Raw genomic sequence first — 25,510 nt, forward strand, 5'->3', positions numbered from 1 at the left:
TCTTCTTTTGAACAAGGCTCCCAAAAGACTCAATCAATGCATTTTGTATTCTTGGACTTGTGTACATTGAGTTTCTTGCACTGTTCTCGAGTTGTTCTCTGAGTAGTAGGTCACCTCCGTTAATCCGATATCTTAGAAGGCTGCGGAAATTTCCATCGTTATTGACAGGTGTGATTAGGGATATACGTCCTGCATCGGAATGTTTTGCATGCCACATAGTCTCACTGTCTCCACTATCCCATTCAATCTTAGCCGATTATCTTCAACAACTTTCTTCCTTTTTACATTTAGTACTTGGTCGATGGGTACTTTCTTCTTTTCTGCAAAGTCTAAAAACGTCCTTTCAGTGAGAACTGCATCTTTATGGTACTGCAGAGATTGATGATTTCTAAATGATTCTAAAGCTTTTTTCAAATTGTAAAAGGGCTTGGATATGAAGAGGCCAACGTTTTGATGAGAACCCTTACCAACGTTTCCTTTATCTAAAAAAATCCACAACTTTTACAATACAATCCACTTTTTATCTTCGAGTAGGCAAGCCACTTATACTCGTCCAGCCATTTTCTTTGGAAATGACGCTTGAAACCGCTAGAATCTTCAGTCGAAAACTGGTAGCTCAAAGGTGGTATCCAAAGATGCTTCAATTTGTCCAATTTTTCCATATTGTTGAGTTCAACGTTAATGAAATTTAATATATCGTTTACTGAAGAATGAACTTGTTCTGATTCCGATAGAAATTGAACAAAGCCCGTCATGAATGGGTATATCACCAACCCTAGTAGCTTCTGATCTTGCGGAGAAGCTACATTAATCGTGAGTGAAGTCCATTGTGGAAGTGCCAGAATCATCACCAGCGAAGTCCGAACTTGTAGAAGTGACAAGTTCATCACACGCAAAGTCTGATCTTGGAGAAATGACTGGTTCATCACACGCAAAGTCCGATCTTGAAGAAGTGTCAGCTTCATCTCCAGCGAAGTCTGATCTTGAAGAAGGGCCAGCTTCATCTCCAGCGAACTCTGATCTTGAAGAAGGGCCAGTTTCACCCACAGCGAAGTCTGATCTTGAAGAAGTGCCAGCTTCGTCTCCAGTATTTCCCTTCTTGCGTGGAGTAAAATAAGCCAGGATTGTTCTCTTCATCTGAAAAATAAAAAAATAAAATATAAGATAGACACATGAAGAAGTATCTCGAGACACTGATATCAAAAATAAAATTTGATTCTAATAACATAACTATAACATATTTATCGGTTGGAAAAATCCATGGACGACGCCATATAAGGGCAAGGCAATCTAAACGGGCCATTCTCTATTTCTTACAAAATAGACTAATTTGTTAACAACTGAAATAGTATTTCACTAACACGGGAGGATCCCACAAGTTGTCGCTAAAATCTAATTGCCAATATAGCACATCTGATAGAGAATCATGAGAAATGAAAACGAGCAAAATTTAAGGCGCTATGGACCAGAAGGATAGGAGGTACGGGCTTCAAAATTTGAATATCCAAAAAAATATATCATGGAATTATGTACGTTTAAAGTAAATATCTTGAAAACCGTTAAAGCAATCAAAACAAAAGTTGCCATAGGTGAAGCAGTGTTGCCAATTCAGCATAAAAATATTTTGTTTCAAATACTATCATATACAAGTGTGCACAGATTTAAAACGCACTATTATCACTAAACATAAAAGTGAAGTGTAATGGTATAGTGTTGGACACTGTTGGAGCTACGTATGCTGAAAATGTGCAATGGGGAAGTCTCATATGTGACAACCAGTGATCGAAGTGAGACGGTATGCGGTGGTATGCCATACCGCCTCTGTGTTTTCAGTAATGAGGACATACCATCTCTGGTTTTTCAGTGCTGGTTTTTCAGTGATCAAGACAATATATAAATAACAGGTATGTTGAGTCAACCAGAAATCATAATAACAGCCTCTGTTTTTTTCCACTTCGAACACTGGTGGCAATATAGGGTAATAAAGGAATGCATTCGAAAAAAAAAATTGATGGATCTGCATTAACTTCCGTAGCCTCGGTGAATAAACATACAACTCACGAAAACAAATTGATACGCGCTTGGAAAGAAACACGTGTTTTCTAATTCTGTAAAATGATTTTCCAGATTATCTTATCAATATTTGGAAGAGTAGTTTCTTGGCGTATGTCTTTCGTGTTAAGTGACATATTCTTTTACTTCCTTTCCTACATACCATATGATTAAGTTTGTACACTGTAATATTACCATATTCACATTGGAAATATAATTATATTATTACTAGGAACTATCTCATTTCGTTTCTACTCGGCCGCGTGGTCTGGAAGACTAGACAACCAACCTATTAGGGATGCGGGTTCCAATTCTGCCTCGGATATGTTTTTGTTGTACTTTTCACCTTACATTTCATTATCTTCCTTTGTCATAGTGGTTCGGATCTTATTTTTCACTATAGGTCCTGTCTTATATAGCTTCGGAGCTGGCACAGGACGTTAAAATGGCATCACTCAATTTCGTTTTTCAAATGCATCAATATTTTGTGACACTGCTGACATTTTGCTATGTTATACTATCGGTGTTATGCATTTCAACTAAATTCATAGTATGGGACCCAGATTTTATTATTACAATCTGTTGTCACATATCAGACTTCTCCATTGTACCATTTCAGCACACGTAGCTCTAAAAGTGTGTAACACTATACCACTACACTTCACTGTCAGGTTTAGTGATAATAGTGCGTTTTAAATCTGTGAACACTTGTACATAGTGCTATTTGGAACAAAATATTTTTATGCTGAGTTGGCAACACTGCTTCACTTATGGCAACACTGTTTCTGGTTTTGGATAGGGCATTTTGTTCTCATTATATTGTGCAACTTTTGTTTTGATTGCTTTAACGGTTTTCAAGATATTTACTTTAAACGTACATAATTCCATGACAATTTTTTGGATATCCCAATTTTGAAGCTCCGTACCTCCTATCCTTCTGGTCCATAGCACCTTAAATTTTGCTTGTTTTCATTTCTCATGATGCTCTATCAGATGTGTTATATGGCAATCAGATTTTAGCGACAACTTGTGGGACCCTCCCGTGTAAGTATTTTTTCAGAGTTTTAAAACTGCTTCACATCGACCATGTAAAACCATTAACACTTAACATAACTGTTATAATAACTAAATAGGGATATAACTAGGACTACGCACACGAAATAATGTCACCAGTTCGCTTACCTACGCATTAAAAAATGACATAAAAACAAAATTATTCTGCACACAGTATACGGCATTTTCAATATCCTTCTTATGCTTCAAAAGCTAAACTCCCACTTAATCGATGGCTAGCGTGCTCATTTTTGGTGCGCGTGGTCCTGGGTTTTATTCCAGATGAGGGTACTTTGAGTGCTATTGGTTTGGAGTCCGCTTTATACTATAGCTCCCGTTCTTAATAGCCCAGCTGCTGACACAGGACATAAATCTTTCAACAAACAGTTAAAAGCTAAAACTTAAATAAAAGACTTCTGACCAGGGTAATACACTTTTATTACAAAAACTAAAATAATGTGTTTCAGTTTCGACAACGTATCGAAGAGAAGTCTTTTATTTAAGTTTTCTGATAATTTCCAGAGTCATAATGAATAGAGTTAAAAGCTAAAACCTAATTGCATAGTGAACACAGTTAACTATCACTATCTCGAACAGAATCTTTCTGTTTGATTGAATTAACGTCCTATGTCAACAACGGGGCTATATAGTACGGCAGCTACAATTTAAAGTTGGGCTCCAAACCAGTGCGTTCCAAGAACGTCCCCACCGGGAATGAAACCCTGGACAATGTGCACCAAAGTTGCGCGTGCCAGCCACTACGCTAGGCAGGAGAATTTTTTGAAAGTCTTGAAAAGGAAAGGAGACTAATGTTCTCTCTAAACAACATCTGAAAACTGAAAATAACGTTGTCTACAAAATTAATTCATCAATTTACTTTTTTGCAACACCCTTTCATTTATTTACCCAACCAAGGAGTAGTGCAATGCTAGTTGCATACGCGAAAGAGGCCGTTCGAGTTTCTATAGGTATAAAGATAAAGTTGTTTAAAAATAAAATATACAGATGTACTGTAATGACATATAATCACACGGTAGGAAAATACATGTATAAGGAATTAATAAGACTGTAAATAATGTATCATTGTTGCACCTGAAGCTAGAAAAATACATGTACAACGTATTTTTTTATTGGGTTCACTTCTGTACTAGCATGACTAAAACTCCAGAAATCCTTAAGAACAGTTCCCCATACCAACTCCCCCCCTTGTATTCTATGCATGAGAGCTTCATAAAGTGAATTCGTGTTTTTCGAACTATTCTAATTATTAAGAACAAAAATGACCTGAGCAATTCACTTTCTAAAGCTTATCTACAAAACTCCTAGACGCGACTTTGGTTGAGGGAACTGTTCTTCAGGATTATCGAAACCCCTACTGGTTTATGAAAATTTTGAAAGCTTTTTTGAACCACGTTTGTGTAGCCCGTATAGTGTTCGTTGATTCACTTGATGCAATTTATGGGCACTCCGGCATCTACGGCCTTAAACCTGTCACGATTGAGGGATGACGTCCCTCGGCGATCACACAATCCGAGGAAGGGGAAGGAAGAAAGAAATGGGTGGGGAAGGAAGCGATCTGGGACCTATATGTGAGGTACCATCCCGGCATTTGCCTGGGGGAGTGAGGAAAACGCAGGAGGACTCAGGTTGGCTGGCCTGATAAAGCTGTTACACCTTTCAGACTGTGATCACACCGGGAATCGAACTCGGGACCGCTCACACTAAAAGCGAGAGCGTTATTGATTACGCCTCGCGGGCCCACCCTACAGTGTTCGTGCAAATATAACTACTCTTGCAAGCAGCTGTGTTCGAAGCACTTAGCTTAATTTCCTCCAGAAAATGGGTTCCATGAAAAAAACAATGAATAATAACAACTTCACTGATTTCTAGTACATTCTTAAATATTTGCAGAACCTATTATGATCTTTAACCAGGGACGTAGCCAGGATTTGGTTTTTGGGGGTCCGTTGGCTAGAAGTTCATTTCGAAAAGGTCCTCTCCCGGAAAAAATTGGAAGGAAAACGCTACATTAGACCTTATTTTAACAACTTCCATAAATTTCGGAGGAGGGTACAGACCCCCTGGGCCTTCCTTGGCTACGTCCCTGTCTTTAACACGTAATTGATTGTGTACCCGTAATTCAGATTCAGAAAAGATACTGGAATAAAAAAGTTGAATGATAAATTAGTTGGATCGTGTAAAGAGCTTTCTCAAATTCTATCCATATTTGCTGGATGAAGCCGGCTTGTATATTTTCATCGTTGGTGAGCTGTCAAAACCGGGAAGGAAGACATGGACCGCGTATAAGGACCACCTAACAATACAGGTAAACATATAGGAGATGTAAATGTTTCGTAAACACATGCCAATTTACACAGCCCACTGCAGAGAAAATATTCTGCGGGCGCCCATCATCATTCATAATTTAATGTAACTACACTTTAATTTAATTTAGCTGTAACTCTCTTTCCTTTCTGGTTTCTTTTGCAAAGAAGATTTTTCTTAGGCTGATCCTCCGCGAGAATTCTTCAATCACAAAACACTATTTAAACAAAGATTTTAAAACTCTCCCTGACGTTTCCCTCTCATACTCACTTCTGGAACGTTCTAGATAATAGAATCAGATAAGCCCAAGGTTGCAACAAATGAAGAATCGACCAATGAGAAGGCGAGCTTTCATCACATGAAGAAATAATTATAGCTTACGATCATTCGCACGAAACGGGGAAACAATGTCGTCTTCTTCAAGAGAAGGAGCAAGGGGGATGAATTTCCCGTAACCAAATTCCGCAATTCAAGACCATTATCAATGATACACCTCGTGTGCCGAACAGCCTTCTGGCACTGTTCTCTTTTTCGAAGTCACCATCTAGAATGAGATGAATATTTAAAGCTATACTATCGTTATCATGTGCAGCTGTTTATTTTCCTTTGATAAACACAAAACAATTTTCGCCCCTCAATTTTTTTAATGGAATAAACATTTTACTTGCACAGAAGAAGTAAAAACACAACTTTCCGTAGTCAAGAAAGAATAAGATACAGAAGTTATTCCATTAATTTCATTGCTTCAGAATAACTACCTTTCAACTAGATCATTTATTAATAATAATAATAATAATAATAATAATAATAATAATAATAATAATAATAATAATAATAATAATAATAATAATAATAATTTTGTTGTGTTGTAACATTGTAGCTTAAGGCAGTGTTGAATTCAGACCTTTTCACCCGGGGGGGAATGTCAACTCCTCGGGGAAGAGGGTTGTTTTCCTGTATTTTTGCAAGAAAGCAGCATATTTAACAATTCCATTCTCCTACACATCTTACCTAATATTGAGACTAATTGCTGATAAATATTCAATGTGAGATTATGATTTTAAAAAAACAATCGTTTGATTTCATCTAAAACATTAAATAAAGACTGGCAAAAATATTTTACACTAAACTTTAACTGCTATTTACAGTAGCTATTTTTGTTATTATTTCCTATATTCAGTAGTTACTGTTTGTTACTAATGTAGAAGTTTATAAAAAGTTTTAAATTAACTCAAATATTTTTTGTCCTAAAACAAACACCCACAGAAATATCTTAACAAAAGTTATCATTCTTTCTCACACTTCTGATTCTAAATCAAGCATATTAGCCTTGGTTTCTTCACTGCATGTACATCAATAGTTTAGTATTTAAAATCAAGTATTTAAAATCAACTGTCAATGAAGTCGTATTGGATTCTAGTTATTGATAATGAAATGCAATTATTATACACTCGTATATTTATAACATTGTAAAACACTTACCCGCCTTTCAATCTGTAGAAAATATCACAAATAGCAGTTTCAAATGGCAAGACCTTGACATCATAATTGGTGGAGAAAACCACGATGCCTCTATTCCTAGCTTCCACTTTGAACTTGAAGAATCCAGGAAATGGAAACGCGTGCCGAAAATCATATATATAATAAGACCCTAGAAAAGTTATTCAATCAGTTTAAACTCGTTTCATTATCATTGATTGGTACTCTTGATAATTACAAAAGAAAAAGAAAAAAGTTCTCATATATAACACAAATAATGACAGAAATTTTAAAATTTGGAAAGTATTCCATCGAATGCACAAAAAGTATCATTATCTGTTTCCTACTTTAGAAAAAAATTAAAATGATTTCGTTAGTCGTCGCATCACGACAAAAGTTGTGATAAACCCTGGCTTGAAAGTAAGGAGCTGTTGACTAGAAAAATTGCTTGTGGGAAGGATTTTTTTTTTTTGTGCTATGAATTTTACTTTACTTTCTAATCTAAAACAAAGCTAGAAAGCTCACAAACGAAGTCCGCCAAGAAAGGGAAAGATATGTATAGAAACGTCTTAAAAGTTAGAATCAAAACCTTTTTTTTTTGGTTATAATTATTTAACCCATAACCAAAAATGTAAAATGCAACAAAATAGAAAATAAAGAGCAAAAGAGTTTCGGTAACGGCAAGGTCATCACAAGCACCTTCTAGTGAGTCATGATTCACATCAATATCGAATAAAAAAAGGAACAAAAATTAAATAATATGCTGTTATCAATGCTAAATTATGGATATTAAACAAGCTTTTTATTACTACAAATATCTCCAGTAGATTTCGTTGTGACACAAGTTACAAAAAGTGCATAGCAAAATCTTTATGCCAAGTCGTGACTCATCTTCATCTTCGAAGAGCATCGATTTCAAAAAAAGGATATTATATGTTACATAAAGAAGTGTAAAATATTTTTATTACTAAAAAACTCTTCGATAAATTTTGTTTTGAGTCAGCCCAAAGGCACACCATCTCAAACCCTTTGTAATGAGACATGACTCACTTCTATCTTCGAAGCGCATCGATTCCAAAATGAAGAAATTATGTGCCACTTAAAGCAAATGAAGAATCCAACGTTATTCATTACTAAAAAATCTCGATAAATTTTGTTGTGAGTCAGCAAACAGAAAGACTATCACTAATGATTTTCAACGCGACATGACTCAACCCTAAAAATTGAAATGCATCTATTCTAAAATTATACAATTATCTGGAACAAAAAGCAAATCCAGAGTGAAAATATTTTTATAACTACAAATCTCTTCGATAAATTTTGTTGTGAGTCAGCCCAAAGGAAGACCATCTCAAACCCCTTGCAATGAGACATGACTCACTTCTATCTTCGAAACGCATCCATTCCAAAATGTGCCACTTAAAGGAAATGAAGAATTCAACGTTATTTCAGTACTAGAAATCTCGATAAATTTTGTTGAGACTCGCCACACAGAAAGAACATCACTAACGCTTTCTAATGAGATATGACCAACCGCTAGCTTTGAAGTGCATAGATTCAGAAATTAGACAATTATCTGGAATTTAAAGCACATTTAGAGTGAAAAATATTTTTTCAACTACAAATTTCTTCAATAAATTTTGTTGTGAGTCAACCCAAAGAAAGACCATCTCAAACAGTTTGTAATGAGACATGATTCATTTCTATCTTCGAAGCGCATCGATTCCAAAATGAAGAAATTATGTGCCACTTATAGCAAATGAAAAATTCAATGTTATTTCATTACTAAAAACCTCGATAAATTTTGTTTAGAGTCACCACACAGAAAGACCATCACTAACGTTTTTAATGAAACATTACTAACCACTAGCTTTGAAGAGCATCGATTCTAAAATTAGACAATTATCTGCAATTTAAAGCAAATTCAAATTGAAAATATTTTTTATTACTAAAAATATCTTCGATAAATTTTGTTGTAAGTCAGCCCAAAGGAAGACTATCTCAAACCGTTTGCGATGAGACATGACTCACTTCTATCTTCGAAGCGCATCGATTCCGAAATGACGAAAATATGTGCCACTTAAGGCAAATGAAGAATTCAAGGTTATTTCATTACTATAAATCTCGATAAAATTTGTTGAGAGCCACCGCACGGGAAGACCACCACAAACGCTTTTCAATGAGACGTGACTCGGCTCTACCTTCGAAATGCATCGATTCTAAAATTAGACATATTACCTGGAATTTAAAACATATAGAGAATGCATAATATTTTTATTGCTAGAAATGTCTTCGATAAATTGTGTTGTGAGTCAGCCCAAAGGAAGACTATATCAAACCCTTTGCAATGAGACATGACTCACTTCTATCTTCGAAGCGCATACATTCCAAAATGAAGAAAATATGTTCCACATAAAGCAAATGAAGAACTGAACGATACTTCATTACTAGAAATCTCGATAAATTTTGTCGTCAGTCAGTACACAGAAAAACCATCATTAAGACTTTTTAATGCGACATGACTCACCACTAGCTTTGAAGTGCATCGATTCTAAAATGAGACAATTATGTGGATTCTAAAGCAAATTCAGAGTGAAAATATTTTTACTAATAAAAATCTCTTCGATAAAGGTTTTTATTAGTCAGCCCAAAAAAAGACCATCTCAAACCCCTTGCAATGAGACATGACTCACTTCTATCTTCAAGCGCATCCATTCCAAAATGAAATTATGTGGCACTTAAAGGAAATGAAGAATTCAACGTTATTTCAGTACTAGAAATCTCGATAAATTTTGTTGAGACTCACCACACAGAAAGACCATCACTAACACTTTCTAATGAGATAAGACTAATCGCTAGCTTTAAAGTGCATAAATTCCAAAATTAGACAATTATCTGGAATTTAAAGCAAATTCAGAGTGAAAAATATTTTTCAACTACAAATCTCTTCGATAAATTTTGTTGTGAGTCAGACCAAAGGAAGACCATCTTAAACCCTTTGTAATGAGACATGACTCACTTCTATCTTCGAACCGCATCCATTCCAAAATGAAGAAAATATGTTCCACATAAAGCAAATGAAGAACTGAACGATACTTCATTACTAGAAATCTCGATAAATTTTTTTGTCAGTCATTACACAGAAAAACCATCATTAAGACTTTTTAATGACACATGACTCACCACTAGCTTTGAAGTGCATCGATTTGAAAATTAGACAATTATCTGGAATTTAAAGCAAATTCAAATTGAAAATATTTTTACTACTAAAAATCTCTTCGATAAATTTTGTTGAGTCAGCCCACACGAAGACCATCTCAAACCCTTTCTAATGAGACATGACTCACTTCTATCTTCGAAGAGCATCGATTCCAAAATGAAGAAATTATGTGCCACTTATAGCAAATGAAGAATTCGACGTTATTTCATTACTAGAAACCTCGATAAAATTTGTTGAGAGGCACCATACGGGAACAGAGATGGAGTTGGTCAGTGGGTCGGTGGGTCAGTGGGTCAAGTGGGTCAAGTTTTCTAGGTGGGTCAGTGGGTCGTGGGTCAACAGCATGTGACCCACTGTGACCCACCACCCACCGTGACCCACTGTGACCCACCACCCACCGTGACCCACTGTGACCCACCGTGACCCACTGCGACCCACCACCCACCATGACCCACTGTGATCCACCACCCACCATGACCCACTGTGACCCACCACCCACCATGACCCACTGTGACCCACTGCGACCCACCACTCATCGTGACCCACTGCGATCCACCGACTCAGTATCATCTACCGACCTTCCCTGGGCACTGCATTGTAGACATTATCTTCTGAAGACTGGTAAATTTGTCTCTTTTACTTTCAAGACCTTCATTTTCCTTTCTTTTTCACTTGTTTCTGTCTACTTACCTGAGGTGAGTATATCTAACCAAGTGAAAAAAGAACTTCAGGCACTTTTGGATATTGATATTTTTAATAGTAATAATAGGAATAGGACTTACACTACAACTTGGCTTTCGAGACCTGTGAGTTTTTAGAACTAACTACTGGAAAAAATACATTTTTGAATCACTGTAATATATAAATTATTATATAAAAAATTGAATGTAACTATGTGTGCCTGATCATCACGGTCAAATTGCAAAGTCAAATGAAATTACTTTTGGTATATAGTTAGGCCTTAATCCAAATTGAAATGTTATATTGCTTTTTTATAATGCATAATATCCTAAGGAGGTAGTGAGGATCCGAATTTTTGCGAAAAAAAAAATAGTATCTCGCAAACCGTTAAACTTACGGAGCTGAAATTCAGTGTATTAACTCTTTATTGAAAATAAACAGTGTGTGTCCTAGCATTTTTAAAAATTCTTCTTTTTTTTTGGGGGGGGGCACTTTCCATATATGGAAAATTGGTAGTGAGTTGGTTTGTAAAAATGATCGAAAACGATCGATGTTATTTAAGAAAAAAAAATTAGAAACAAAAAATACAGTGCTTGGCTTCATATATCCATTGCTTTCTGCTATAATAATTCCTGAAGCTTATGTTTATTATATGGAGCGCATACAGCACAGGGCAATCAACCCATAAAGTTGTGAGAAAAATAGGCATAACATTTGTACCATAAGCATAATTACACGGAAATTTGAAGTTTGGATTGTATGCATAATTGTATGGAAAATTTTACGCTTTTTCTCCCTGTACGTTGGTCTACTTACTTTGATTTGGAACTTAGAAATTTCATCCTTTTTTCCACTGAAAAGTATTGATAATTCAACAAGGAAATAATTATACTATGATAATTTAATTGAAATTCATCGTAATTTGGCACATGGCAAACAGCAGTGTGGTAATTGAAGTTGAAGAAGGAGGGAAATTCCCATTCAACTCTGAACACTTTCCAGCAACCTCGTTCCCTTTCGCTTTCTAGACGGGGGAGGGAACTTGGTAATGGTATCAAACCTTCATGTGTAATTACAAAAATTAAATTTATAAACAAATAAGAAATCATCAGTTGATCAGGCTTTAATTGATAATTTATTCACAAGATTCCCTATCAAAGGCGTGGTAGATGAAGTTTCTGTTCTACATGGGTCGACATTGCCAACTGACATGGTCGATATGAAAAAAAAGATGTTGTATGTTGATAGAGAGATGATACTTCTTGCTGAGTATTTCAAACCTAACCAAGAAAAATCGTTATCAGACTTAAGTCTAACAAGTAGATTGTCGATGAGAAGTTGCAGAAACCGGGTAGAAATATTATCAATTTCCACGACAGAGTGCGAACGGGAATTTCCCCTTATGAATCTACAGATGACTAATATTAGAAATACACTAAGTGCTCAAACATTGTCTAACTTGTTGCTCATTAATGTTAATGGCCCACTGCTAGACAAGCTCAAAGTAGACGAGCTAGTTATTTTTTGGCTGAAGGATGGACATCATTCCACGGCGGATGATTTACCGCCAAAAAGTTACCAACAGGAAATAAATCCGATTTCAGATTTGTTTTAAGGTGGAAAATTACGTGTTACGGAAAATGTATACTTGTATTACTAATGGCTTATTTGTGTTATTCAACTTTGTACCTAATTTTTAGTAAGTCTCTTCTTTGCTTTAGGTAAACTACTCTTAGTAAATATTCATAATAATTGCAATTAGGCATATTTGTAACTTAAATTTAACATGGTGTTCTAGTGATTACACAAATTACAATTATGAGCATACTTTATGGAGATGCTCTCACAGAGGGTAACTGAGCACCTTTATACCATATGAACAACCGATTTTTCAAGTCTTTTGTGAGAAAAATACTGTGAACTGAAAAACCATAACCTTTTCCATATTGTACAGGGGTATTTTCCTGCGAATAGAAATCTCGATAAATTTTGTTGTCAGTCAGTACACAGAAAAAACATATTTAAGATTTTTTAATGAGACATGACTCACCACTAGCATTAAAGTGCATCGATTTTAAAATTAGAAAATTATCTGGAATTTAAAGCAAATTCAGAGTGAAAATACTTTTACTACTAAAAATCTATTCGATAAATTTTGTTGTGAGCCAAAATAAAGAAAGACCGTTTCAAACTCCTTGCAATGAGACATGACTCACTTCTATCTTCGAAGCGCATCCATTCCAAAATGTGCCACTTAAAGGAAATGAAGAATTCAACGTTATTTCAGTACCAGAAATCTCGATAAACTTTTTGAGAATCACCACACAGAAAGAACATCAGTAACGCTTTCTAATGAGATATGACTCACCACTAGCTTTGAAGTGTATCGATTCTAAAATTGGACAATTATCTGCAATTTAAAGCAAATTCAGAGTGAAAGATATTTTTTCAACTACAAACCTCTTCGATAAATTTTGTTGTGAGTCAGCCCAAAGGAAGACTACCTCAAACCCTTTGCAATGAGACATGACTCACTTCAATCTTCGAAGCGCGTCCATTCCAAAATGAAATTATGTGCCACTTATAGCAAATGAAGAATTCAACGTTATTTCAGTACTAAAAATCTCCATAAATTTTGTTGAGACTCACCACACAGAAAGATCATCACTAACGCTTTCTAATGAGATACGACTAACCGCTATCTTTGAAGTGCATCGATTCTAAAATTAGACAATTATCTGCAGATTAAAGCAAATTCAGAGTGAAAATATTTTTAATACTAAAAATCTCTTCGATAAATTTTGTTCTGAGTCAGCAAAAAGGAAGAATATCTCAAACCATTTGCAATGAGACATGACTCTCTTCTATCTTCGAAGCGCATCCATTCCAAAATGAAGAAAATATGCTCTACATAAAGCAAATGAAGAATTCAACGATACTCCATTACTAGAAATCTCGATAAATTTTGTTGTCCCTCAGTATGCAGAAAGACCATCACTAACGCCTTTTAATGAGACATGACTCACCTCTACCTTTGAAGAGCATCGATTCTAAAATTAGACATTATGTGAAATCTAAAGCAAATTCAGAGTGAAAATATTTTGAATACTAAAAATCTCTTCGATAAATTTTGTTGTGAGTCAGAAAAAAGGAAGACCATCTCAAACTCCTTGCAATGAGACATGACTCACTTCTATCTTCGAAACCCATCCTTTCCAAAATGAAATTATGTGCCACTTAAAGAAATGAAGAATTCAACGTTATTTTAGTACTAGAAATCTCCATAAATTTTGTTGAGACTCACCACACAGAAAGAACATCACTAACGCTTTCTAATGAAATATGACTCACCACTAGCTTTGAAGTGCATCGATACTAAAATTGGACAATTATCTGCAATTTAAAGCAAACTCAGAGTGAAAAATATTTTTTCAACTACAAATCTCTTCAATAAATTTTGTTGTGAGTCAGCCCACAGGAAGAACATTTCAAACCGTTTGCAATGAGACATGACTCACTTCTATCTTCGAAGCGCATCCATTCCAAAAAGAAAAAAATATGTTCCACATAAAGCAAATGAAGAATTCAACGATACTACATTACTAGAAAGCTCGATAAATTTTGTTGTCACTCAGTATGCAGAAAGACCGTCACTAACGCTTTTTAATGAGACATGATTTACGTCTAACTTTCAAGTGGATCGATTCTAAAATTAGACAATTATGTGAAATCTAAAGCAAGTTCAGAGTGAAAATATTTTTACTACTAAAAATCTCTTCGATAAATTTTGTTCTCAGTCAGCCCAAAAAAAAGACCATCTCAAACTCCTTGCAATGAGACATGACTCACTTCTATCTTCGAAGCTCATCCATTCCAAAATGAAATTATGTGCCACTTAAAGCAAATGATGAATTCAACGTTACTTCAGTACTAGAAATCTCGATAAATCTTGTTGTCACTCAATATGCAGAAAGAACATCACTAACGCTTTTTAATGAGACATGACTCACCTCTAGCTTTGAATTGCATCGATTCTAAAATTAGACAATTATGTGGAATCTAAAGCAAATTCAGAGTGAAAATATTTTTACTACTAAAAATCTCTTCGATAAGTTTTGGAAGCGCATCCATTCCAAAATGAAGAAAATATGTTCCACGTAAAGCAAATGAAGAAATCAACGATACTTCATTACTAGAAATTTCGATAAATTTGGTTGTCAGTCAGTACACAGAAAAACCATTATTAAGATTTTTTAATGAGACATGACTCACCACTAACATTAAAGTGCATCGATTTTAAAATTAGAAAATTATCTTGAATTTAAAGCAAATTCAGAGTGAAAATATTTTTACTACTAAAAATCTATTCGATAAATTTTGTTCTGAGTCAGCCCAAAGGAAGACTATCTTAAACCCCTTCCAATGAGACATGACTCACTTCTATCTTCAAGCGCATCCATTCCAAAATGAAATTTTGTGCCACTTATAGAAAATGTTGAATTCAACGTTATTTCAGTACTAGAAATCTCGATAAATTTTGTTGAGACTCACCACACAGAAAGATCATCAATAACGCTTTCTAATGAGATAAGACTAACCGCTAGCTTTGAAGTGCATCGATTCCAAAATTAGACAATTATCTGGAATTTAAAGCAAATTCAGAGTGAAAAATATTTTTTCAACTACAAATCTCTTCGATAAATTTTGTTGTGAGTCAGACCAAAGAAAAACCATCTTAAACCGTGTGTAATGTGACATGACTCACTTCTATTTTCGAAGCGCATTCATTCCAAAATGAAGAAAATATGTTCCACATAAAGCAAACGAGGAATTCAACGATACTTCATTACTAGAAATCTCGATAAATTTTGTTGTCAGTCAGTGCACAGAAAAACCATCATTAAGACTTTTTAATGACACATGACTCACCAATAGCTTTGAAGTGCATCGATTTCAAAATTAGACAATTATCTGAAATTTAAAGCAAATTCAAATTGAAAATATTTTTACTGCCTAAAATCTCTTCCATAAATTTTGTTGAGTCAGCCCAAAGGAAGACCATCTCAACCCCTTTTTAATGAGACATGACTCACTTCTATCTTCGAAGCGCATCGATTCCAAAATGAAGAAATTATGTGCCACTTATAGCAAATGAAGAATTCAACGTTATTTCAGTACTAGAAACCACGATAAAATTTGTTGAGAGTCACCACACGGGAAGACAATCACAAACACCTTTTTAATTAGACATGGCTCAACTATACCTTTGAAATGCATCGATTCTAAAATTAGACAATTATCCGGAATTTAAAGCAAATGGACAATGGAAAATATTTTCGTTACTAGAAATGTCTTCGATAAATTGTGTTGTGAGTCAGCCCAAAGGAATACCATCTCAAACCTTTTGTTTTGAGACATGACTCACTTCTATCTTCGAAGCGCATCCATTCCAAAATGAAATTATGTGCCACTTAAAGAAATGAAGAATTCAACGTTATTTCAGCACTAGAAATCTCGATAAATTTTGTTGAGACTCACCACACAGAAAGACCATCACTAACGCTTTCTAATGAGATATGACTCACCACTAGTTTTGAAGTGCATCGATTCTAAAATTGGACAATTATCAGTAATTTAAAGCAAATTCAGAGTGAAAAATATTTTTTCAACTACAAATCTCTCCGATAAAATTTGTTGTGATTTAGCCCAAAGGAAGAACATTTTAAACCGTTTGCAATGAGACATGACTCACTTCTAGCTTCGAAGCGCATCCATTCCAAAATGAAGAAATTTATGTTTCACATAAAGCAAATGAAGAATTCAACGATACATCTTTACTAGAAATCTCGATAAATCTTGTAGTCACTCAGTATGCAGAAAGACCATAACTAACGCTTTTTAATGAGACATGACTCAGCTCTAAGTTTGAATTGCATCGATTCTAAAATTAGACAATTATCTGGAATCTAAATCAAATTCAGAGTGAAAATATTTTTACTACTAAAAATGTCTTCGATAAATTTTGCTGTGAGTCAACCCAAAGGAAGACCATCTGAAACCCCTTGCAATGAGACATGACTCACTTCTATCTTCGAAGCGCATCCATTCCAAAATGAAATTATGTGCCACTTAAAGGAAATGTAGAATTCAACGTTATTTCAGTACTAGAAATCTCGTTAAATTTTGTTGAGAGTCACCACAGAGAAAGATCATCACTAACGCTTTCTAATGAGATAAGACTAACCGCTAGCTTTGAAGTGCATCGATTCCAAAATTAGACAATTATCTGGAATTTAAAGCAAATTCAGAGTGAAAAATATTTTTTCAACTACAAATCTCTTCGATAAATTTTGTTGTGAGTCAGCCCAAAGGAAGAATATCTTAAACCTTTTGCAATGAGACATGACTCACTTCTATCTTCGAACCGCATTCATTCCAAAATGAAGAAAATAAGTTCCACATAAAGCAAACGAGGAATTCAGCGATACTTCATTACTAGAAATCTCGATAAATTTTTTGTCAGTCAGTACACAGAAAAACCATCATTAAGACTTTTTAATGACACATGACTCACCACTAGCTTTGAAATGCATCGATTTCAAAATTAGACAATTATCTGGAATTTAAAGCAAATTCAAATTGAAAATATTTTTACTACTAAAAATCTCATCGATAAATTTTGTTGAGTCAGCCCAAAGGAAGACCATCTCAAGCCCTTTCTAATCAGACATGACTCACTTCTATCTTCGAAGCGCATCGATTCCAAAATGAAGAAATTATGTGCCACTTATAGCAAATGAAGAATTCAACGTTATTTCATTACTAGAAACCTCGATAAAATTTGTTGAGAGTCACCACACGGGAAGACAATCACAAACACCTTTTTAATTAGACATGGCTCACCTATACCTTTGAAATGCATCGATTCTAAAATTAGACAATTATCTGGAATTTAAAGCAAATGGACAATGGAAAATATTTTCGTTTTTAGAAATGTCTTCGATAAATTGTGTTGTGAGTCAGCCCAAAGGAACACCATCTTATGCCCTTTGTTTTGAGACATGGCTCGCTTCTATTTTCGAAGGGCATCGATTCTAAAATGAAGAAATTATGTGCCCCTTAAAGCAAATGAAGAATTCGACGTTATTCATTACTAGAAATCTCGATAAATTTTGTTGAGACTCACCACACAGAAAGACCATCACTAACGCTTTGTAATGAGATATGACTAACAGCTAGATTTGAAGTGCATCGATTCTAAAATTAGACAATTATGTGAAATCTAAAGCAAGTTCAGAGTGAAACTCTTTTTACTACTAAAAATCTCATCGATAAATTTTGTTGAGTCAGCCCAAAGGAAGACCATCTCAAGCCCTTTCTAATCAGACATGACTCACTTCTATCTTCGAAGCGCATCGATTCCAAAATGAATAAAATATGTGCCACTTATAGCAAATGAAGAATTCAACGTTATTTCATTACTAGAAACCTCGATGAAATTTGTTGAGAGTCACCACACGGGAAGACAATCACAAACACCTTTTTAATTAGACATGGCTCACCTACACCTTTGAAATGCATCGATTCTAAAATTAGACAATTATCTGGATTTTAAAGCAAATGGACAATGGAAAATATTTTCCTTACTAGAAATGTCTTCGATAAATTGTGTTGTGAGTCAGCCCAGAGGAACACCATCTCAAACCTCTTGTTTTGAGACATGGCTCGCTTCTATTTTCGAAGCGCATCGATTCTAAAATGATGAAATTATGTGCCCCTTAAAGCAAGTGAAGAATTCGACGTTATTCATTACTAGAAATCTCGATAAATTTTGTCGAGACTCACCACACAGAAAGACCATCACTAACGCTTTCTAATGAGATATGACTCACCTCTAGCTTTGAAGTGCATCGATTCTAAAATTAGACAATTATCTGGAATCTAAAGCAAATTCAGAGTGAAAATATTTTTACTACTAAAAATGTCTTCGATAAATTTTGCTGTGAGTCAACCCAAAGGAAAACCATCTCAAACCCCTTGCAATGTGACATGACTCACTTCTATCTTGGAAGCCCATCCATTCCAAAATGAAATTATGTGCCACTTAAAGAAAATGAAGAATTCTACGTTATTTCAGTACTAGAAATCTCGATAAATTTTGTTGAGACTCACCACACAGAAAGATCATCACTAACGCTTTCTAATGAGATAAGACTAACCACCAGCTTTGAAGTGCATCGATTCCAAAATTAGACAATTATCTGCAATTTAAAGCAAACTCAGAGTGAAAAATACTTTTTCAACTACAAATCTCTTCAATAAATTTTCTTGTGATTCAAAGTAAAGAAAGATCGTTTCAAACTCCTTGCAATGAGACATGACTCACTTCTATCTTCGAAGCACATCGATTCCGAAATGACGAAATTATGTGCCACTTAATGCAAATGAAGAATTCAAGGTTATTTCATTACTATAAATCTCGATAAAATTTGTTGAGAGTCACCGCACGGGAAGACCACCACAAACGCTTTTCAATGAGACGTGACTCGGCTCTACCTTCGAAATGCATCGATTCTAAAATTAGACATATTACCTGGAATTTAAAACATATAGAGAATGCATAATATTTTTGTTGCTAGAAATCTATTCGATAAATTTTGTTGTGAGTCATCCCAAAGGAAGACTATCTCAAACCCTTTGCAATGAGACATGACTCACTTCTATCTTCGAAGCGCATACATTCCAAAATGAAGAAAATATGTTCCACATAAAGCAAATGAAGAACTGAACGATACTTCATTACTAGAAATCTCGATAAATTTTGTCGTCAGTCAGTACACAGAAAAACCATCATTAAGACTCTTTAATGCGACATGACTCACCACTAGCTTTGAAGTGCATCGATTCTAGAATGAGACAATTATGTGGATTCTAAAGCAAATTCAGAGTGAAAATATTTTTACTAATAAAAATCTCTTCGATAAAGGTTTTTATTAATCAGCCCAAAAAAATACCATCTCAAACCCCTTGCATTGAGACATGACTCACTTCTATCTTCGAAGTGGGGCCGCGGTGGCTCAGTGGTAGAGCGTTCACCTCTGGTGCTTGGGGACCCGGGTTCGATCCCAGCCCCCGCCAAGTGAACTTTGTGGTGGACAAACACCGTGTGCGTGGGTTTTCTCGGGGTTCTCCCGTTTCCTCCCACTTTCTTCATTCCACCATTTCATTCATTACTCATCATCACCGTCTCCTTTAGCCTAACCGGCATAACCGTGGGACGTAAAACTTAAAGATTTCATTTCATTTTCATTTTATCTTCGAAGCTCATACATTCCAAAATGATATTATGTGCCACTTAAAGCAAATGAAGAATTCAACGTTATTTCAGTACTAGAAATCTCTACAAATTTTTTTGAGACTCACAACACAGAAAGACCATATCAATCGCTTTCAAATGAGATATGACTCACCACTAGCTTTGAAGTGCATCGATACTAAAATTGGACAATTATCTGCAATTTAAAGCAAACTCAGAGTGAAAAATATTTTTTCAACTACAAATCTCTTGAATAAATTTTGTTGTGAGTCAGCCCAAAGGAAGAACATTTCAAACCGTTTGCAATGAGACATGACTCACTTCTATCTTCGAAGCACATCCATTCCAAAATGAAGAAAATATGTTCCACAAAAAGCAAATGAAGAATTCAACGATACTACATTACTAGAAATCTCGATAAATCTTGTATTCACTCAGTATGCAGAAAGACCATAACTAACGCTTTTTAATGAGACATGACTTACCTCTAACTTTCAAGTGGATCGATTCTAAAATTAGACAATTATGTGAAATCTAAAGCAAGTTCAGAGTGAAAATATTTTTCCTACTAAAAATCTCTTCGATAAATTTTGTTCTGAGTCAGCCCAAAAAAAGACCATCTCAAACTCCTTACAATGAGACATGACTCACTTGTATCTTCGAAGCTCATACATTCCAAAATGATATTATGTGCCACTTAAAGCAAATGAAGAATTCAACGTTACTTCAGTACTAGAAATCTCGATAAATCTTGATGTCACTCAATATGCAGAAAGAACATCACTAACGCTTTTTAATGAGACAGGACTCACCTCTAGCTTTGAATTGCATCGATTCTAAAATTAGGCAATTATGTGGAATCTAAAGCAAATTCAGAGTGAAAATATTTTTACTACTAAAAATCTCTTCGATAAATTTTGGAAGCGCATCCATTCCAAAACGAAGAAAATATGTTCCACATAAAGCAAATGAAGAATTCAACGATACTTCATTACTAGAAATCTCAATAAATTTTGTTGTCAGTCAGTACGCAGAAAAACCATTATTAAGATTTTTTAATGAGACATGACTCACAACCAGCATTAAAGTGCATCAATTTTAAAATTAGAAAATTATCTGGAATTTAAAGCAAATTCAGAGTGAAAATATTTTTACTACTAAAAATCTATTCGATACATTTTGTTGTGAGTCAGCCCAAAGGAAGACCATCTCAAACCCCTTCCAATGAGACATGACTCACTTCTATCTTCAAGCGCTTCCATTCCAAAATGAAATTATGTGCCACTTATAGAAAATGAAGAATTCAACGTTATTTCAGTACTTGAAATCTCGATAAATTTTGTTGAGACTCACCACACAGAAAGATCATCACTAACGCTTTCTAATGAGATAAGACTAACCGCTAGCTTTGAAGTGCATCGATTCCAAAATTAGACAATTATCTGGAATTTAAAGCAAATTCAGAGTGAAAAATATTTTTTCAACTACAAATCTCTTCGATAAATTTTGTTGTGAGTCAGACCAAAGAAAGACCATCTCAAACACCTTGCAATGAGACATGACTCACTTCTATCTTCGAAACGCATTCATTCCAAAATGAAGAAAATATGTTCAACATAAATCAAACGAGGAATTCAACGATACTTCATTACTAGAAATCTCGATAAATTTTGTTGTCAGTCAGTGCACAGAAAAACCATCATTAAGACTTTTTAATGACACATGACTCACCACTAGCTTTGAAGTGCATCGATTTCAAAACTAGACAATTATCTGGAATTTAAAGCAAATTCAAATTGAAAATATTTTTACTACTAAAAATATCTTCGATAAATCTTGTTGAGTCATCCCAAAGGAAGACCATCTCAACCCCTTATTAATGAGACATGACTCACTCCTATTTTCGAAGCATATCGATTCCAAAATGAAGAAATTATGTGCCACTTAAAGCAAATGAAGAATTCAACGGTATTTCATTACTAGAAACCTCGATAAAATTTGTTGAGAGTCACCACACCGGAAGACAATCACAAACACCTATTTAATTAGACATCGCTCACCTATACCTTTGAAATGCATCGATTCTAAAATTAGACAATTATCCGGAATTTAAAGCAAATGGACAATGGAAAATATTTTCGTTACTAGAAATGTCTTCGGTAAATTGTATTGTTAGTCAGGCCAAAGGAACACCATCTCAAAAATTTTGTTTTGAGACATGACTCACTTCTATCTTCGAAGCGTATCCATTCCAAAATGAAATTATGTGCCACTTAAAGAAATGAAGAATTCAACGTTATTTCAGTACTAGAAATCTCGATAAATTTTGTTGAGACTCACTACACAGAAAGACCATCACTAACGCTTTCTAATGAGATATGACTCACCACTAGCTTTGAAGTGCATCGATTCTAAAATTAGTCAATTATCTGGAATCTGAAGCAAATTCAGAGTGAAAATATTTTTAATACTAAAAATGTCTTCGATAAATTTTGCTGTGAGTCAACCCAAAGGAAGACCATCTCAAACCCCTTGCAATGTGACATGACTCACTTCTATCTTCGAAGCGCATCCATTCCAAAGTGAAATTATGTGCCACTTATAGCAAATGAAGAATTCACCGTTATTTCAGTACTAGAAATCTCCATAAATTTTGTTGAGACTCACCACACAGAAAGATCATCATTAACGCTTTCTAATGAGATAAGATTAACCACTAGCAGTGCATCGATTCCAAAATTAGACAATTATCTGGAATTTAAAGCAAATTCAGAGTGAAAAATATTTTTTCAACTACAAATCTCTTCGAAAAGTTTGTTCTGAGTCAGACCAAAGTAAGACCATCTTAAACCGTTTGTAATGAGACATGACTCACTTCTATCTTCGAAGCGCATTCACTCCAAAATGAAGAAAATAAGTTCCACATAAAGCAAACGAGGAATTCAACGATACTTCATTAGTAGAAATCTCGATAAATTTTTTTGTCAGTCAGTACCCAGAAAAACCATCATTAAGACTTATTAATGACACATGACTCACCACTAGCTTTGAAGTGCATCGATTTGAAAATTAGACAATTATCTGGAATTTAACGAAAAATTCAAATTGAAAATATTTTTACTACTAAAAATCTCATCGATAAATTTTGTTGTGTGTCAGCCCAAACGAAAACTATCTCAAATCCTTTGCAATGAGACATGACTCACTTCTATCTTCGAAGCGCATCCATTCCAAAATGAAGAAAATATATTCCACATAAAGCAAATGAAGAATTCAACGATACTTCATTACTAGAAATCTCGATAAATTTTGTTGTCACTCAGTATGCAGAAACACCGTCACTAACGCTTTTTAATGAGACATGATTTACCTCTAACTTTCAAGTGGATCGATTCTAAAATTAGACAATTATGTGAAATCTAAAGCAAGTTCAGAGTGAAAATATTTTTACTACTAAAAATCTCTTCGATGAATTTTGTTGAGTCAGCCCAAAGGAAGACCATCTCAAGCCCTTTCTAATCAGACATGACTCACTTCTATCTTCGAAGCGCATCGATTCCAAAATGAAGAAATTATGTGCCACTTATAGCAAATGAAGAATTCAACGTTATTTCATTACTAGAAACGTCGATAAAATTTGTTGAGAGTCACCACACGGGAAGACAATCACAAACACCTTTTTAATTAGACATGGCTCACCTATACCTTTGAGATGCATCGATTCTAAAATTAGACAATTATCTGGAATTTAAAGCAAATGGACAATGGAAAATATTTTCGTTTTTAGAAATGTCTTCGATAAATTGTGTTGTGAGTCAGCCCAAAGGAACACCATCTTATGCCCTTTGTTTTGAGACATGGCTCACTTTTATTTTCGAAGCGCATCGATTCTACAATGAAGAAATTATGTGCCCCTTAAAGCAAATGTATAATCCGACGTTATTCATTACTAAAAATCTCGATAAATTTTTTTGAGACTCACCACACAGAAAGACCATCACTAACGCTTTCGAATGAGATATTACAAACCACTAGCTTTGAAGTGCTTCGATTCTAAAATTAGACAATTATCTGCAGTTTAAAGCAAATTCAGAGTGAAAATATTTTTACTACTAAAAATCTCTTCGATAAATTTTGTTGTGAGTCAGCTCAAAGGAAGAATATCTCAAACCCTTTGCAATGAGACATGACTCACTTCTATCTTCGAAGCGTATCCATTCCAAAATGAAGAAAATATGTTCCACATAAAGCAAATGAAGAATTCAACGATACTCCATTACTAGAAATCTCGATAAATTTTGTTGTCACTCAGTATGCAGAAAGACCATTACTAACGATTTTTAATGCGACATGACTCACCTCTAGCTTTGAAGTGCATCGATTCTAAAATTAGACAGTTATGTGAAATCTAAAGCAAGTTCAGAGTGAAAATATTTTGAATACTAAAAATCTCTTCGATAAATATTGTTCTGAGTCAGAACAAAGGAAGACCATCTCAAACTCCTTCCAATGAGACATGACTCACTTCTATCTTCGAAGCGCATCCATTCCAAAATGAAATTATGTGCCACTTAAAGAAATGAAGAATTCAACGTTATTTCAGTACTAGAAATCTCGATAAATTTTGTTGAGAATCACCACACAGAAAGACCATCACTAACGCTTTCTAATGAGATATGACTCAACACTATTTTTGAAGTGCATCGATTTTAAAATTGGACAATTATCTGCAATTTTAAGCAAATTCAGAGTGAAAAATATTTTTTCAACTACAAATCTCTTCGATAAATTTTGTTGTGAGTCAGCCCAAAGGAAGAACATTTCAAACCGTTTGCAATGAGGCATGACTCACTTCTATCTTCGAAGCGCATACATTCCAAAATGAAATTATGTGCCACTTAAAGCAAATGAAGAATTCAACGTTACTTCAGAACTAGAAATCTCGATAAATCTTGTTGTCACTCAATATGCAGAACGACCATCACTAACGCTTTTTAATGAGACGTGACTCACCTCTCGCTTTGAATTGCATCGATTCTAAAATTAGACCATTATGTGGAATCTAAAGCAAATTAAGAGTGAAAATATTTTTACTACTAAAAATCTCTTCGATAAATATTGTTGTGAGTCAGAACAAAGGAAGACCATCTCAAACCCTTTCTAATGAGACATGACTCACTTCTATCTTCGAAGCGCATCGATTCCAAAATGAAGAAATTATGTGCCACTTATAGTAAATGAAGAATTCAACGTTATTTCATTACGAGAAACCTCGATAAAATTTGTTGAGAGTCACCACACGGGAAGACCATCGCAAACACTTTTTAATGAGACATGACTCACCTATATCTTTGAAATGCATCGATTCTAAAATTAGACAACTA

At 34.7% G+C, this 25,510-nt stretch overlaps 1 protein-coding gene across 1 annotated transcript in view; it reads right to left on the bottom strand.

The window, feature by feature from the left end:
- Positions 1–807: 807 nt before the first annotated feature.
- LOC145679409 (uncharacterized) overlaps positions 808–25,510 on the bottom strand; it is a 64,052-nt gene continuing 39,349 nt past the window's right edge. Inside the window, exons 4-5 of the mRNA XM_081749991.1 lie at positions 4,012–4,067; positions 808–1,137 (exon numbers count right to left, since the gene is read on the bottom strand). Of these exons, the coding sequence (XP_081606117.1) occupies positions 808–1,137; positions 4,012–4,067 (386 nt within the window). The remainder of the gene's footprint in view (positions 1,138–4,011; positions 4,068–25,510) is intronic.

Source organism: Thermobia domestica, chromosome 2, assembly GCF_964235325.1.
Source record: "Thermobia domestica chromosome 2, izTheDome1.hap1.1, whole genome shotgun sequence".
Taxonomy (NCBI): domain Eukaryota; kingdom Metazoa; phylum Arthropoda; class Insecta; order Zygentoma; family Lepismatidae; genus Thermobia; species Thermobia domestica.